General features: G+C 44.7%; 1 protein-coding gene across 4 annotated transcripts in view; it reads right to left on the minus strand.

Moving 5' to 3' along the window:
* Nucleotides 1-19,150, minus strand: part of LOC129866955 (SH3 and multiple ankyrin repeat domains protein 3-like) — a 269,385-nt gene that overhangs the window by 90,062 nt on the left and 160,173 nt on the right. For all 4 annotated transcript variants that reach the window (XM_055940012.1, XM_055940014.1, XM_055940015.1 and 1 more), the window contains one exon: nt 8,868-9,049. In XM_055940012.1, coding sequence (XP_055795987.1) covers nt 8,868-9,049 — 182 coding nt within the window. The remainder of the gene's footprint in view (nt 1-8,867; nt 9,050-19,150) is intronic.

The raw sequence follows: 19,150 nt of genomic DNA on the forward strand, positions 1-19,150 counted from the left end.
TTGTATTTAAGAGCAAATGGAGGCCACGGAAGGAGAGTTGTATGGCATTGAAGCTCGCCTGGAGGGTTGTTAACACAGTGTCAAAAGAAGGGCCAGAAGTATACAGAATAGTGTCGTCTGCGTAGAGATGGATCAGAGAATCACCAGCAGCAAGAGCGACATCATTGATGTATACAGAGAAGAGAGTCGGTCCAAGAATTGAACCCTGTGGCACCCCCATAGAGACTGCCAGAGGCCCGGACAACAGACCCTCCGATTTGACACACTGAACTCGATCGGAGAAGTAGTTGGTGAACCAGGCGAGGCAATCATTTGAGAAACCAAAGCTGTCGAGTCTGCCGATGAGGATGTGGTGATTGATAGAGTCAAAAGCCTTGGCCAGGTCAATGAATACGGCTGCACAGTATTGTTTCCTATCGATGGCGGTTAAGATATCGTTTATGACCTTGAACGTGGCTGAGGTGCACCCATGACCAGCTCTGAAACCAGATTGCATAGCGGAGAAGGTATGGTGGGATTCGAAATGGTCGGTAATCTGTTTGTTGACTTGGCTTTCGAAGACCTTAGAAAGGCAGGGTAGGATAGATATAGGTCTGTAGCTGTTAGGGTCAAGAGTGTCCCCCCCTTTGAAGAGGGGGATGACCGCAGCTGCTTTCCAATCTTTGGGAATCTCAGACGACACGAAAGAGCAGATAGATTTAAATTTCAGCAGATAGTTTTAGAAAGAAAGGGTCCAGATTATCTAGCCCGGCTGATTTGTAAGGGTCCAGATTTTGCAGCTCTTTCAGAACATCAGCTGACTGTATTTGGGAGAAAGAGAAATGGGGAAGGCTTGGGCGAGTAGCAGAGGGGAGGGCAGTGCTGTTGACCGGGGTAGGGGTAGCCAGGTGGAAAGCATGGCCAGCCGTAGAAAAATGCTTATTGAAATTCTCAATTATAGTGGATTTGTCGGTGGTGACAGTGTTTCCTATCTTCAGTGCAGTTGGAAGCTGGGAGGAGGTGTTCTTATTCCCAATGGACTTTACAGTGTCCCAGAACTTTTTTGAATTTGTGTTGCAGGAAGCAAATTTCTGCTTGAAAAAGCTAGCCTTGGCTTTTCTAACTGCCTGTATATTGGTTTCTAGCTTCCCTGAAAAGTTGCATATCACGGGGGCTGTTCGATGCTAATGCAGAACGCCATAGGATGTTTTTCTGTTGGCAGTCAGGTCAGGAGAGAACCAAGGGCTATATCTGTTCCTGGTTCTAAATTTCTTGAATGGGGCATGCTTAGTCAAGATGGTGAGGAAGGCATTTAAAAAAAATATCCAGGCATCCTCTACTGACAGGATGAGATCAATATCCTTCCAGGATACCTCGGTCAGGTCGATCAGAAAGGCCTGCTCGCTGAAGTGTTTCAGGGAGCGTTTGACAGTGATGAGTGGAGGTCGTTTGACCGCTGACCCATTACGGATGCAGGCAATGAGGCAGTGATCGCTGAGATCTTGGTTGAAAACAGCAGAGGTGTATTTGGAGGGCAAGTTGGTTAGGATGATATCTACTAGGGTGCCCGTGTTTACGGAATTGGGGTGGTACCTGGTAGGTTCATTGATAATTTGTGTGAGATTGAGGGCATCAAGCTTAGATTGGAGGATGGCTGGGGTGTTAAGCATGTTCCAATTTAGGTCGCCTAGCAGCACGAGCTCTGAAGATAGATGGGGGGCAATCAGTTCACATATGGTGTCCAGAGCACAGCTGGGGGCAGAGGGTGGTCTATAGCAGGCGGCAACGGTGAGAGACTTGTTTTTAGAGAGGTGGATTTTTAAAAGTAGAAGTTCAAATTGTTTGGGAACAGACCTGGATAGTAAAACAGAACTCTGCAGGCAATCTTTGCAGTAGATTGCAACACCGCCCCCTTTGGCCGTTCTATCTTGTCTGAAAATCTTGTAGTTGGGGATGAAAATGTCATAATTTTTGGTGGTCTTTCTAAGCCAGGATTCAGACACGGCTAAAACATCCGGGTTTGCAGAGTGAGCTAAAGCAGTGAACAAATCAAACTTAGGGAGGAGGCTTCCAATGTTAACATGCATGAAACCAAGGCTATTACGGTTACAGAAGTCATCAAAAGAGAGCGCCTGGGGAATAGGAGTGGAGCTAGGTATTGCAGGGCCTGGATTCACCTCTACATCACCAGAGGAACAGAGGAGGAGTAGGATAAGGGTACGGCTAAAAGCTATGAGAATTGGTCGTCTAGAACGTCTAGAACAGAGAGTAAAAGGACGTTTCTGGGGGCGATAAAATAGCTTCAAGGAATAATATACAGACAAAGGTATGGTATGATGTGAATACAGTGGAGGTAAACCTAGGTATTGAGTGATGATGAGAGAGATATTGTCTCTAGAAACATCATTGAAACCAGGTGATGTCATCGCATATGTGGGTGGTGGAATTGAAAGGTTGGATATGGTATAGTGAGCAGGGGTAGAGGCCCTACAGTGAAATAAGCCAATAAACACTAACCAGAACAGCAATGGACAAGGCATATTTACATTAAGGAGAGGCACGCTTAATTGAGTGATCAATAAGGGTCCAGTGAGTAGAGGTTGGTTGGGGTCACGGCGATCCAGACAGCTGGCCGGGTAGATGGCTATCGGTAGCAAGATAGCATAGGATGGAGGTCTATTTTTAGACACCTTGTGCGTTTCCGTCGGTAGATTAGTGGGGTTCCGTGTCTTGTAGAGGGGATCAATCCAATTGGCAAAATAGATACAGTGACCCAAGAAAAAAATTGTCCGATATACTTATTCAGATAGCAGCCGATAAGACAGCTAACGATTAGCGGGCCCCAGATGAGCGTTCAGGTAACGTCGCGACGGAGGTGCCAGTTGGATAACTCCCTCGGGCAGATAACGTCGGCAGTCAATCGTGAAGGCCCGGTGGGGCTCCGTATCTGCAGCAAAAAAAAACGGGTCCGGATAGGTGACTGTAGCCCAGGAATGGCTGATGGAACTCCTCAGCTGGCTAGCTCCGGAATAATTTAAGTTTGCTCCGGGATCGACGTAAGCCAATAGTCACACGGTTTGCAGCTAGCTAGCTGCGAAATCAAGGTGCAAATGTCCAGAGCCTGCGGCTGAAATCCGGGGAAACTGAGAGAAAAAAAAAATGGCCCGGTATGCTCCGGTCCGAGTCGCGTTGCACAAAAGTGCCGGTAGATTATCGAGCTAAAGGAATAGCTGATGACCACAAAACGTGGGCAGCTGAAACACCAACGCTAGCCAGCAAACCGACTTCTGGGCAGCTTCAGATTAGCTTTCGGCTAGCTTCTGGTTAGCTTTCTGGCTAACTTCTGATTAGCCCCTGGTTGCAGGAAAGCTTTTGTAGTTGAGTTCTTGGATAATAAAAAATATAAAAGATATGCGAAGAAGGTGTAAATATATATGTAAATATACATATACAGGACAAGACAGTACGAGGACAAAAATGACGTCTGAACTGCTAAGCCATCTTGGAACATCAATCAATCATCATACATTATGTGTGTTAAGATGGTACAATATGTGAGGTGAGTGTAGGGCTGTTACGGTGACCATATTACCGGCAGTCACGAGTCATGATCACAGTCAAATTCCACGTGACCGTGGAGTCATGGTAATTAGGCTTCTCCAAAATTGCGCTCAGATGCCACTGATGGTCATTAGTAGCCTACCAAACTTGTTAACGGCCAATGGCTTCGATAATGGCCTGGTACTCAGCACTCTAATCAATCTGCCATTAACGCGAATGCAATCAAAAAATCTAATCAAACACTACTTGAGAGCCCATAAACCCATGTTGCACAAGATTTCTATAGGCTATGCAGTTGCGTGAGAAAACAGAGTTTTGATGGCCTCTATTAAAAAGAGGAGGATTCCATCAGCTTTCTATAGGCTTCTATAAACTTCTACTATACATATTTCTAAACGTTCCTAATATTAAGCACATTGCTTCGCTTTACAACCGGAGTAGCCTACCTGGCTGGCCTGAAAATGAACCGCGCGCAAAGTGTCCTCCATTTGCTGGTTACATGCAGGTTACGCGGGTTACATGCATTTTTCCCCCTGCCCCTGTTCCGACAGGAGCATGATAATGTCCCATTTTATATCCAAACTGATTTCACACATATTGTTTAGTATAAGTAAAGACAATATTAAATTGAGAAAAGTCTGATGGGTAAGAATATTATCAAGCGCTTGTCAAACTGTGAATGAGAGACTGACGAAGTGTGTGCAGCCTGCACAAGAAACAGCAGAGCTCATGCCTTTCATTACACTTTTTTCAAATCATCATTAGAGTTGAATCATGCAGCTTTAGAATGTATTTTTTTTGTATAACCTAATGTTTGTATCACAACTAAAGTTACATAAATAACTCTAAATGAAGCATATAGGAGGGCCTGTTTCTTTGTTAACCGCTCACCACAGAGTAGCTGCATGTGCAGCTCCCTCAAAAATTGTTTGGCGAAATATCCGTTCCATTTTATTCAGTTATGTTCAATTGTATTCTTCTTACTATTGTATTCTTCTTACTATTTATTGATGATGGTGTAGGCTATATTAAATGGATTTATTAGACTTTAAAATGTAGATGTTCCAAAGGTCTGCATCAGTGGCTTGTAGGCTATGTGTGGAAGCTAAGAGATACTAAACGTGTTTATGTTAATTAAAGGTCAGTTACCGTGAAACCGGCAGTTATTTGCATGACAATCCCCAGCTGACAAAATGTCATGACCGCCAAAGCCCTAGGTGAGTGCATGTGTTTGTGCGTGTGTGTGTGTGCGCGTGAATGAGTGTGTGCTCTAAGGGCTTAACCACGTTTCAGGAGAAGTGTTTCTGTCCGTTTCCATAGTGACAGCAAGTGGCCTATCGAGAGCTGTTCATCCTGGTGATGCTATCTGAGTACATCAGAGAGAGAGAGAGGTGGAGGGAATGGAAGGCCCCTGGGGTATTGTCAACACTAACATATCCAATGGATCGAGACACAAACACACAATGGACCCCCCCCACACACACACACACACTGTGGTGGAGGTACACACACATATAGGAAGGCTACAATAGACTCTCTGTGCATCAGTGGGCTATTGTCACTATCCTTCTGTAGACTAAATTATGGAGAGGAATGGAATTTACCTAGCTATTCTTCATCAGATTGGGAGTCAGCTACACAACATTATGAGTAGAGGGAAGATACAATACATATAAAAGACTAACAACGGGTGAAAGACAATAAAACCAAGACAGACAATGAAAGCTAGAAAATGTGACATCGCGGACTGTGCTAAAACTTCACTGAAGGATGTACAAACTTCACTGAAGGATGTACAAAGCTGTTCATATACTTAAACATTACAGTAGAACTACAACAGGTCACACACCAACTACAACACAGTGCTAACCATGACTGTCCTCTATCACTACGCCTAAACATTAAGGACCGGTTTTCAGGACACAGATGAAGCCTAGTTGTGGAATAAGCTTAATCTGTGACTGGGAAACCGTCTCTAAGGGTTTCTATTGTACAGTAGATATCCCAGGGGTTGTAGAGTTATACAGCTGTGTTTACCTTCTGATCCCTGAAAAACACAGTTCTCTACAGTACAGAGAGGAAGACAAGACCACAATAATGCATACAATCTGTTTTATTACAGCCCTGGTCTAAAGACTACATAAAATACCACCTCAACTGAACCTATACACCAAACACCTGACTGGGTTAGCCTAGCCACAATACTAATCCACAGGGTGCAGGCTAGCTAGCTACAGTATGCTAACAATCACACAGTAGGCTATGAGAGGAGAGTTAGAATGCAGGCCTGCTGGTTTCACCCCCTCTCAGTTCCTCATACAGGTGTTCCTCTGTTGTCACAGGATAAAGGGATGGAAAAGTGACAAGAGAAGAATATGGGTATAACACAAGGGAGAAGAGATGTGACTGAGTTAATGGAGGTTCAACAACAAAGTATGTCAGGGACACCATCCTACAAAACCAGGCTCTTACAGATAAAGCTTGTTGAAGTAGGACGTTGAGGTTGAAAGTGTATAGTACTCTTACTACCTTCTCATTGTAAAAGGTAGAAGGCAACCTTCTTTATTCTTACGAAGGACGTGGTTGGTTGGGGGGGGGGGGGGGGATTCTCCTTTCATGGCATACCGTCACATCTAAACTGGCCGTGTGCTCTGGCTTCTGTCAAAGTTTTTCTCCCCAAGAATATGGCACGGTAGAGAAGCTTAATCTCTTGCTCTTTTCTCCTTCCTCTCCTCACCTCGTCCCCCAGTGTAAATGAGGCCTGTAACTATTAGCAACTCATCCATTCATGAATGCAGATGAGATGGAATGTATTATGTATCAAAGTGGAGATCATCCATCCACAGAGACGGCCTCTCCCAGTCCCAACCCCCCTCTATGCACTGTGAGGCGGACTGGTCACTGCAGGCTAGCAACAACAAGACCAGCTGGGAACTAGCAAAACTGAAGAGTGGAACATTTTTTTTTGCCTTCTAATTGGCATTCGATACAGCTTATACCCATGAACTACAGTGGACAGGGAAGTGGAAAGTACAGTTAGTCATGTTGGTCAGTATTGTACAACACTGCCAGATGACTCGGTTGGCTTGAGTGTGCTGCTGGCAGCTCCACTGCTGTAGGTTCAATTCTAGCATGAGCCACAGCACTGTAATCACAAGTGAGAGCATATGCCACGTATATCGTCATCTTTCTCATTCACACCTGCAGTATTCACCATAGTGTCCACTGGCATGAAAGTTTCACATAGCCTTGCCACGGTATGACTGGTGTTCCATTGACATGGACACCATAGTGGCCATTTCTCAAAACAGTACCGTCATGGAACACTATGTTTTAGACACAATATACACTATTATTTCTGACGTTTGTGGTTATGTGAATAACCTTGAACAATGCATGGTAAAAGAGGAAAAATGCATAACATTGTGTGTGTGTGTGTGTGTGGGTGTGTGTGTGTGTTCTTTCCTCTGAAATGGAAAGTTCTGTGGGTGATAACATCTGTGTCAACGTTATACATATCAGTTCTCATATCAGACTGGGTCACTGAGTTCCTCTATTCATAGTCATGACTCACGACGCAGTTGTTTGGCACAACATCTGCTTAGGTATCATAAACAACAACACTTCTCATCACACACACACACACACACACACACACACACACACACACACACACACACACACACACACACACACACACACACACACACACACACACACACACACACACACACACACACACACACACACACACACACACACACACACACACACAGTCTAAGGGTGGGAGTGTATCAGACCATATAGCAAAGGGGTAAGTGTGGTATCTGTGCCTGTCGGGGAGAGGTGTATGTGTCTAAGAGCCTGTAGGAGAGTAAAAGCAGTGACAAACTTTTCATCCTGTAGGCATGCGTAGAAGAGGGAAGATAAACTACGTCGCACACAGGAAGAAGAATCACTATAAAGAGGAAGTGCGAAGTGAGTTACGCTCTTGCCCAAACTTTATTGAACCCCTAACCCCTATGCACTTGTTGAGATCTGTCAGGCTTTGAGACGTGTAAGTGTAAAAGGACATTGCACTGCTTGCTTAGCATGTACCGCTTCCTCCTGAATCATCTCACGCCAAGGCTCAAACCCAGGACCTCTGCCTCGCAAACACACGTGACTGCCCTCCTGAAGGATTATACCCAGTCGCTAGCTATTCGGCAGCGCAGGCACTTCAGGCTGAGGAGTGAGTTTGACAGATCTTCATCTGCTACATAAGCAATATGGTGACACATTCAATGGGGCTGTTACCATATTACCTCCACCTATATCAAATCCTATCAAATGTGCATAAGGGGTAGGCGTAAATTTGGGATTGGGCAATAGAGGACCATGCACTAACATAGGCAGCAACTCATGTAGAATACACACTCTCCCTCCTCAACCAACAACCAAGCACTAGAGTTGTCTGGGGAAAGAGAGGGGTGGGTTTGAATATAGAGGTGATTGGGAGAGAGAGAGACGGGCTGACAGTCATGTTGAAGAATGTTGTAGCGTTTTACCTTCTAGGTCATTAGAGTCGTAGTCTGGAGTGAGGCATGGATGGAGAACAGAAGACACACACATGACACCGTAACCACAGCACCATTAGGATTATGAGTCAGAATGTATAGACATCCTGTAGGGCTGAATCATAGCTTGAGATATGCACACGTAACACATAACTCAAAATCATTACGGTATTTATGCGTAGACATCACACGTTAGTTAGGATTCAACCCATGACAATGCTGGTGAAGTCGCACTAAAACAGAGAAACATTGTTCATGTCAGACTGACGTTGACACTTCAGATGCATTAGATGAGAAATGTACCACTTTCCTGTGTTGAAGTGACATTACAGAGGCATGAATGGAACGGAAACAGTGGAGTGTCCTTTATCTATACACTGTACTGCATAATGTATGCATAACCCATCCTTTTAATGTTGTACTGCCTCTACTGTTAAACACACCTTCTGCCTCTACTGTTAAACACACCTTCTGTCACATCCATTTACACCTGTGACAAGAGTGACACACTCTTGTGATGGTTGACCTTGCCTGAGACTACAGACTAGACCCAGACTTACTCAGCACTTAGTTATCATATTCTATAGACGGAATAAAAGTTTGTGATCCCAAGGCAAGTTTCTGGTTTCCTCGTGGTTTCCTGGTTTCCTAGAATGAGATATGTAATTTTCATCTTTCTAGATTCCTTCTCAAATCTGAGACCTGTCAAGTTTCATAATATACCTGTCAAAAGAGGTCAAACCACTTTAAGAACAGTCATAGTGTACTAACCTTTGACCCTCTCTCCACGGTTCAGCTGGATCTCTCCCTCGCCCTGTGGCGTGTACGGTTTGACCACAATGAAGGTGCGTCCCGGCACGGCACTGTAGAGTTTCCGTTTGGGGCCACTGGCGCCGGTAATGGCAGGGGGGGTGTGGGTGGGGGGGCTGGGGTCCCGCTGTACCGTGCCCGGGCTGTAAACAAACACATAGGTTACCGTGGTGATGCCAGGCAGCTGGTAGCTGAAGCCTGTGGTCACCGACATGGTCGGGTCGCCAAGGGGACAGTAACCCAGCAACAACCTGACAGTTGTCACAGTGACAGGTTATAAGATAAGTGCCACTGTCTGTCCAAGCGGCCAACAGTCAACGGTCCCAAAGCAAACCCTGAGGGAAAGTCATGGGACGAGAGATCACTCTTCCTACCCTCCTCCTCTAAATCCTTCTGTCTCTTTTTCTTCCTCTGTTACAGCAAACACAAAATCCCCCTGTCCCCCTCCCTCCACCCCTCTTTTCCTCTCCTCCTCGTCCTCTCCAAGACAGGAGCAGTAGTGTTAACGGTTAGAGGTAACGGAATCTTCCCCGTTGCTGTCTCTCAGATCCGTCTGGCAGTCCCCCTGAGTCACACATATCCTGAGCTCCCGCTCCCACCGAACAGCCCTCCAGAGAGGGGGAAAGAGCTCCCCAGCTTCCAGTGCTCCAGGCTGGGCTCCAGATCCCACCTAGTCCCCTGGCTCTGGAGGTCCAGGTCCTGCTGTGGAGGAGAGGGAGAGAGGCTGGCTCTACACCCCGACCAAGACTCCTTCTCCTGGGAGTCCCTCTCCGCTCCCCTCCACCCCTCACACACACACGCCCACTCACACACACTCACACACACACTGGCGACGATGCTGCTGCTAGCCCTGCTGCTGTTACCGCTACTGCGCTTGGAGGCTCCCCTCCCCTCTGACGACTCACACACACTCACGCACACACAGCTCTCTCCGAGCATTCTATCCAACACACATACTCTCCCAGACACACACACACAAGCAGGCTGCCCCCTCCGCTGCTACTAACGCTACATCTCCGCTAGCACAACATACGCCAGCGACACCATGTCACAAACACACTGAACCGACATATACACACACACAAACACACACACACACACACCCCGGGGCACCATTGATCTCCTCCTGCCTGTCTGCCTGCGTGTGTGCATGTGCCACTGCTACCCGGGACAGGTTGGTATGTGGATGGGGGGGCAGGAATGAAGCACCGGCCCATTTGGCTTAATTGTCGCTGGCACTCCACCTCCTCTTCGCCTTGAATCATTTTCTCTTTTTCCCCCTTTCTGCCTCCATCTCTCTCTCTCTCTCTTTCTCCATTCCTTCCATTCCTCTGATGGAGGTGGCTGGTGAATTCTAATAGAGCCGAATCACAGCTTCTCCTGGTCTTCATTCATCACTACTGCTGCAGCTTTGTGTGTGTGGATCACACTGCTGCCTGTTTGTCTGTGTCCTCAACACTCACCCTCCCATCCTTCTAACAGCTGCTTTTCTCCTTACTTCCTCCATCCCTCTCCCCTTCTCTCTGTTCTCTCTTTGTTCCTGCAAAATCATGGATACTATACAGTGATTCAAATATCAATGTGTTTTTACATTGCCTCTGTGTGTTAATGTATGTGTGTCTGTGTTTATGTGTGTGTGTACATTATGGGTATCACGTCAAGTGTGTCTGTGAGTACACCTCTCATTCTCTATCTACCCCTTCCCTCTCTCCTCTCTCCCTGTCTCTCTCTCCCTCCCTCTCTGTCTCTGTGCCGTATCAATCACTCGTAACCCTTATTCCATTCATTCATTCTCCTCTCTCCATCTTTCCCCCTCCCTTCCTGATTCTGTGTATCGCTTTCTCAACAGGAAAGGAGGAAAGAGGCTGGGATGGCTGCCTGCCGCATGTTAATGTTTGAGCCCAGGACACTCCACCCTCCGCAAGCTGAACACAACACAGAGAGGGAGGGAGTGAGGGATGGAAGGGTGGAGCGAGGAAGCAAGAGAGAAGAGCAGAGAGATGGATGGAGGAAGGAGGAGAGAGGGGGGGGGTAAAAGGGGAGGAAGAGCGAGGGGAAAGAGAGATGAAAGGAGCAGCTAGAGTGGGCAGGAGAGACAGGGATACAGGCAGAATGAGATGAAGAGAGAGATATGAGGCTAAAAGAGGACAGAATAGGGTAAACAAGGAAATAGAGATTCTGCTTTAAGTTGGTTTACAATACATAATTAAGCCTAAAGCTAAACTAATTCAGCTTCAATTAATGCAGCGTTAGTGGATGTAAATCCTGAATCACATAATTCTGTACATACATTCACATTCATTTACTACTGCCATCAGTTTTATAACAGGCAATAAAACTACATGTCTCAATGTTGCTACAAGCTGGTCTGGAACATCCATACATGCAACGCAACGCAACGCAACGCAAACACACACACACACACACACACAGAGCTGTAATGGTATGTTAGATGGTCTGACCTCTGTGGTGGCAGATGCCCTGATTGCTCCTTGCAGGTGGGCTGGAGGAGGATGGTGCTGGTGTGTGTATGTGTCCCTGTATACTCCAGATTGATCTCTCTTCCTCCCCTTTAATGAACTGTGTTTATAATGCCACAATGGCCCCCTCTCAGTGTGTGCACGTGTGTGTGTTTCCTAGGACACTGCTTCTGTAACCGTGGTAACTGTCTATACCAGAAAAGAGAAAATACACTACATGCTCGTCGAACATCTCATTCCAAAATCATGGGCATTAATATGGAGTTGGTCTCCCCTTTGCTGCTATAACAGCCTCCACTCTTCAGGGAAGGCTTTCCAATCTTGATGTTGGAACATTGCTGCGGGAACTTGCTTCCATTTAGCAAAAAGAGCGTTAGTGAGGTCGGTCACTGATGTTGGGCAATTAGGCCTAGCTCGCAGTCGACATTCCAATTCATCCCAAAGGTGTTCGATTGGGTTGAGATCAGGGCTCTGTGCAGGCCAGTCAAGTTGTTCCACACAGATCTCGACAAACCATTTCGCTTTTTGCACGGGGTCATTTTTATGCTGAAACTGGAAATGGCCTTCCCCAAATTGTTGGCACAATGTTGGAAGCACAGAATCGTCTAGAATGCCATTGTATGCTGTAGCATTAAGATTTCCCTTCACCGTAACTAAGGGGCCTAGCCCGAAACATGTTAACCAGCCCCTTCACCAAACTTTACAGTTGGCACCAATGTTCCCGCTAAGCTGCGCGCATTAGTGGCGTGCACTTCCCCGGGACTGCCATGCAGAAGAAATATTAGCACATGCAGAGAAGCACGAGATTGAACATCACTCAACTTTCTAGTTTTCCATGTTAGCTAACGCTGTCAACGTTTTCCTTTACTGTGGTAATTGTAATCGAATCAACGCAACATTTGCCACTTTCAATGCAACATACGGAATCAAAACTAACTAACGGTGCCATTGATAGAATGGCGCCGGAGGTGATGGCTGCTGTTTCTGCTCCCGTCTCTTATGACCGAAAAACAGCGATTACTCACCTCGTACTGGACGAAGATTCCCCAAATCCCCGTCATTCACATGAAGAAGAGAGGGAGATATAGGGGATCTAGGTTGGGGGTTCCTTGTAAGAATCTGACGGCGAGTGGGTAACCTGCCTCTTCCATCCGTCCTATTAGCCAACGTGCAACCATTGGATAATAAACTGGATGAGCTCCAATCAAGAATATCCTACCAACTGGACATTCAAATCTGTAATATCTTATGTTTCACAGAGTCGTGTCTTAACAACGACATGGATAACATACAGCTGGCGGGGTTTACGCTGCATCGGCAAGATAGACCAGCTGCCTCCGGTAAGACAAGGGGTGGCAGTTTGTGTTTATTTGTAAAATCTAATATTAAGGAAGTTTCAAGGTTTTGCTCGCCTGAGGTAGAGTATCTCTTGATAAGCTGCAGACCACACTATTTACCAAGAGAGTTTTCATCTGTATTTTTCAGCGCTGTCTATTTACCACCACAAACCGATGCTGGCACTAAGACAGCACTCAACAAGCTGTATAAGGCCATTAGCAAGCAAGAAAATGCTCAACCAGAGGCGGTGCTCATGGTGCTCAGGGAATTTAATTTCTACCAGCATGTTACTGTACATGTGCAACCAGAGGAAACAAAACTCTAGACCACCTTTACGCCAGACACAAAGACATGTACAAAGCTCTCACTCACCCTCCATTTGGCAAACCTGGCCATGACTCTATCCTCCTGATTCCTGCTAACAATCAAAAACTAAAAGAGGAAGTACCAGTGACTTGCTCAATACAGAAGTGGTCAGATGACACAGATGCTAAGAAACAGGACTGTTTTGCTAGCACAGACTGGAAAATGTTCCGGGATTCTTCCGATAGCATTGAGGATTACACCACATCAGCTACTGGCTTCATCAATAAGTGCATTGATAATGTCGTCCCTACAGTGACCGTAAGTACATACCCCAACCAGAAGCCATGGATTACAGGCAACATTCGCACTGAGCTAAAGGGTAGAGCTGCCACTTTCAGGGAGCGGGACTCTAACCCAGACACTTATAAGAAATCCCGGACGACTGTGTGATCACGCTCTTCATAACCAATGTGAGTAAGTCCTTTAAACAGGTCAACATTCACAAGGCCGCAGGGCTAGACGGATTACCAAGACAGCAGGGACTCTTCCTGGGGTCCAGCAAAATTAGGCAGTTTATAAATGTTTTTCATTCACACCAGACCACGCAAACCCCGGTGTAAGCTAAGGTTGCAAATGCTTGAATTTCTAAGACCAAAACATGCCGGGTGACACTGGTGTGTGAAGTAGTTTAAACTACAACTCTACCAAAGGACAATACTATACCACGTGGAGCATTGGCTACATGGCTGGAAATGGTTAAACTCTGAGGCTATTGATCCCTACAGAATAACAGTAAATCTTAGACATATAATTACTGCAGCTAGAAATTACGTAAACCTAGGATGAGAATACAGACAAACGCCAAAACATCTATTCTATGAGAACATTTCCGAATGGTACTCTAAAGTATCCAATCTAACAAACACACAAAATACTTTGATCCTTGGGGAAACTGTATAAAAGAGGCTGTATAAAATTACATTAAAAAAATTATGACTTAGAATTAAAAGTAAAGACATGAAAAATGCCCTATTAGGCTGTACAGTCATTAGGCTATAAAGTGCCTTTGAATTCACTTTTAGAAACACGGGTTTGGCCAGTCTTTGGTTTGAGGACCATGTGTTGAGCTATGCTTGCCTAGTTTGTTAATTTAGCCTAGCAGATGCTCTTCTATTCCCATGCCCTAATCACAGACAACACAAATCTATTTTGTAATAAAAGTATCATGGAATAAATTGAATAAATTAGAAAATGATCGTTTCCAAATGAAAACAAGTTACAAGTGCATTTAGGCCTACCTGATGATATGGGGCTCCTATGTTAAAAAACAAATGGCTTTTTCTCGAATTCATTGATGATCAAATACTTCAGTTGTCACTGCTTCTGTTGAGCTACATTTTTACAGTTGATAGACAACTTTAGCACTGTTCCAAACTTAGACTATCCTCTTTTTTAACAATAGCCTGTATAGATATCCAAACCGCTCTGGTGCTGCAGCATGAGCTCATTCATTGTCGTGCTCTTTTGTGGTATTAAAATATTCTTCTTGGCCTCCCAAGTGGCGCAGCAGTCTAAGGCACTGCATCGCAGTTGTGACCGGGACTCCCGGCTGTGACCGGCACAATTGGCCCAGTGTCTTCTGAGGTAGGGGAGGGTTTGGCCGGGGGTGCTTTACTCGGCTCAATGCACTCTTGCAAGTCCTTGTGGTGGGCCATGCGCCTGCAGGCTGACTTCAGTCGTCAGTTGAACGGTGTTTCCTCCGGCACATTGGTGCAGCGAGCGGGTGTTAAGAAGCATAGCTTGGCGGGTCATGTTTCGGAGGACTCATGACTCGACCTTCACCTCTCCCGAGCCCGTTGGGGAGTTGCAGCGATGAGAAAAGACCATAATCACAAAATTACACACCTCCAAGCTGTGTAAGAGCTATTTGACCAAGGAGGAGAGTGATGGAGTGCTGCATCAGATGACCTGGCCTCCGCAATCGCCTGACCTCAACCCAATTGAGATGGTTTGGGATAAGTTCGACCGCAGAGTGAAGGAAAAGCAGCCAACAAGTGCTTAGCATATGTGGGAACTCCTTCAAGACGGTTGGAAATGCATTCCAAGTGAAGCTGGTTGAGACAATGCCAAAGTGCAAAGCTGTCATCAAGGCAAAGGGAGGCTACTTTAAAGAATCTAAAATCTAAAATACATTTTAATATGTTTAACACTTTTTTGGTTACTACATGATTACATATGTGTTATTTCATAGTTTTGATGTCTTTACTATTATTCTACAATGCAGAATATAGTGAGAAAAAAAAAAGAAACTTGAATGAGTAGGTGTCCAATCTTTCGACTGGTACTGTATATGATTATGCTTGTCTCCAATCATGTAAAATAATGTAGTATCGCATGAAATGCATTTGTAAAAGGCAATTTTTTCTCAGACTGCAAATAAGATCATAGATTCATGCAGTGCTTATAATATAATGGAAATCTTTTCACCCCTTCTGCATTGGAATGCGAATCCACATTCTTCTGACTACCTGCTGGCTAATGTTATTGTCTATCCTAGGAGTGAGGGTAAATGGTGCATTAGGCATGTTCTCTGCTATCCACAATGTTTACATTTTCTTTTGGGTATGGGGGGGGGGGATCACTTGTTTAGTGTTTTCAAGCGGTCAGGGAGGGTCAGGTAAACATTTATTTCATTGGTGTGTCTGTCTGTCTGTGTGTGTGTGTGCATGTGTGTGTGTGTGTGGCCAGTCAGTGTTCCAAACAAAGCGAGGGGATTAGCAGCCAAACGGACCAATGAACTGTCACCTTTTGATGATGTGGATTATGCTGTGTAAGGATCGATGTTGGTTCCGCCATGTACTCCTTTGATGTGGATTCTCCACGCTGGATTCACACCGGGCGAAAAGGGTCCATATCAGGGAATATGTTTACATGACACTTTTACATATTCTAGAGCAGTGGTTCCCAAATGTTTTATAGTCCTGTATCCCTTCAAACATTCAACCTCCAGCTGCGTACCCCTTGTAGCACCAGGGTCAGCACACTCTCAAATGCCATTTTTTGCCTGCCACACACACACTATACAATACATTTATTAAACATAAGAATGAGTGTGAGTTTGTCACAACCCGGCTCGTGGGAATTGACAAAGAGCTCTTATAGGCCCAGGGCACAAATAATAATATAATAATAATGAATAATTTTGCTCTTTATTTAACCATCTTACATATAAAACCTTATTTGTTAATCAAAAATTGTGAATAACTCACCGCAGGTTAATGAGAAGAGTATGCTTGAAAGGATGCACCAATGTTGGGTTGTATTGGAGAGAGGCTCAGTCATTTTCCACACACAGTCTGTGCCTGTATTAAGTTTTCATGGTAGTGAGGGCCGAGAATCCACTCCCACATAGGTACATGGTTGCAAAGGGCATCAGTGTTTTAACAGCGCGATTTGCCAAGGCAGGCTACTCTGAGCGCAGCCCAATCCAGAAATATATCAGTGACTTCTGATTAAATAACATTTTCACAGAACCGCTTGTTGCAATTTCGATGAGGGTCTCTTGTTCAGATATCGGTAAGTGGACTGAAGGCAGGGAATGAAAGGGATAACGAATCCAGTTGTTTGTGTCATCCATTTCGGGAAAGTACCTGCGTAATTGCACACCCAGCTCACTCAGGTGCTTCGCTATATCACATTTGACATTGTCCGTAAGCTAGAGTTAATTTCCGCACAAAAAAATCATACAATGAAGAAAAGACCTGTGTGTTGTCCTTGTTAATGCAGACAGAGCAGAGCTCCAACTTCTTAATCATAGCCTCAATTTTGTTCAGCAAATTGAAAATAGTTGCGGAGAGTCCCTGTAATCCTAGATTCAGATCATTCAGGTAAGAAAAAACATCACCCAGATAGGCCAGTCGTGTGAGAAACTCGGCATCATGCAAGCGGTCAGACGAGAATATTATGGTCAGTAAAGAAAACTTTACTGTAATTAAAACTCTCAACCACTCCACAAATTTCTTGTTAGCAAACTATAGTTTTGGCAAGTCGGTTAGGACATCTACTTTGTGCATGACACAAGTAATTTCTCCAACAATTGTTTACAGACAGATTATTTCACTTATAATTCACTTTCACTTATAATTCACTGTTTACATACACTAAGTTGACTGTGCCTTTAAAAAGCTTGGAAAATTCCAGAAAATTATGTCATGGCTTTAGAAGCCTCTGATAGGCTAATTGACATAATTTGAGTCATTTGGAGGTGTACCTGTGGATGTATTTCAAGAACTACCTTCAAACGCAGTGCCTCCTTGCTTGACATCATGGGAAAATCAAAAGAAATCAGCCAATACATCAGAAAAAAAAATGTAGACCTCCACAAGTCTGGTTCATCCTTGGGAGTAATTTCCAAACGCCTGAAGGTACCACGTTCATCTGTACAAACAATAGTACGCAAGTATAAACACCATGGGACCACGCAGCTGTCATACAGCTCAGGAAGGAGACTCATTCTGTCTCCTAGATATAAACGTACTTTGGTGCGAAAAGTTCAAATCAATCCCAGAACAACAGCAAAGGACCATGTGAAGATGCTGGAGGAAACAGGTACAAAAGTATCTATATCCACAGTAAAATGAGTCCTATATCGACATAACCTGAAAGTCCGCTCAGCAAGGAAGAAGCCACTGTTCCAAAACTGCCATAAAAAAGCCAGACTACCGCAACTGCACATGGGGACAAAGATTGTACCTTTTGGAGAAATGTCCTCTGGTCTGATGAAACAAAAATAGAACTGTTTGGCCATAATGACCATTGTTATGTTTGAAGGAAAAAGTGGGAGGCTTGCAAGCCGAAGAACACCATCCCAACCGTGAAGCACGGGGGTGGCAGCATCATGTTGTGGGGGTGCTTTGCTGCAGGAGGGACTGGTGCACTTCACAAAATACATGGCAACATGAGGATGGAAAATTATGTGGATATATTGTAGCCACATCTCAAGACATCAGTCAGGAAGTTAAAGCTTGGTCCAAATGGACAATGACCCCAAGCATACGTCCAAAGTTGTGGCAAAATGGCTTAAGGACAGCAAGTCAAGGTATTGGAGTGGCCATCACAAAGCCCTGACCTGAATCCTGTAGAACATTTGTGGAAAGAACTGAAAAAGCGTGTGCGAGCAAGAAGACCTACAACCCTGAATCAGTTACACCAGCTCTGTCAGGAGGAAGGGGATAAAATTCACCCAACTTATTGTGGGAAGCTTGTGGAAGGCTACCCGAAACATTTGAGCCAAGTTAAACAATTTAAAGGCAATTCTACCAAATACTAATTGAGTGTATGTAAGCTTCTGACCCACTGGCAATGTGATGAAAGAAATAAAAGCTGAAATAAATCATTCTCTCTAATATCATTCTGGCATTTCACATTCTTAAAATAAAGTGGTGATCCTAACTGACCCAAGACAGGGACTTGTTACTGTAACTCTTCATACGAAGAGGAGGAGTAGTGATTCGACCAACGTGCAGCGGGTTGTGCATACATAATGATATATTAACACAAAGACGAAACACGAAAACAAACACTTGGAAGGATTACAAAATAACAAACCGACCTAAATAGACTTAAACTTAAGAACTACATGTAACACGAAGAACGCACGGACAGGGAAAACAGACTACACAAAAACCGAACAAACATACTGAAACAGCCCCGTGTGGCGCAACATACACAGACACGGAAGACAACCACCCACAACGAACACTGTGAAACAACCTACCTTAATATGACTCTCAATTAGAGGAAACGCCAAACACCTGCCTCTAATTGAGAGCCATACCAGGCAACCCTTAAACCAACATATAAACAGAAAACATAGACTACCCACCCAAATTCACGCCCTGACCAATTAAACACATACCAAAACAACAGAAAACAGGTCAGGAACGTGACAGTTACTGGAATTAAATGTCAGGAATTATGAAAAACTGAGTTTAAATGTATTTGGCTATATGTGACATCCTATTTTCTCTCTTCATGTTGACAAATACTGACTGTATACATCACATTTCTGTGTTTTCTCAGCACATTCAAGATATAAAGCTATATTGATTCCAGATATGC

The sequence above is a fragment of the Salvelinus fontinalis genome, chromosome 12, assembly GCF_029448725.1.
Source record: "Salvelinus fontinalis isolate EN_2023a chromosome 12, ASM2944872v1, whole genome shotgun sequence".
Lineage (NCBI taxonomy): Eukaryota > Metazoa > Chordata > Actinopteri > Salmoniformes > Salmonidae > Salvelinus > Salvelinus fontinalis.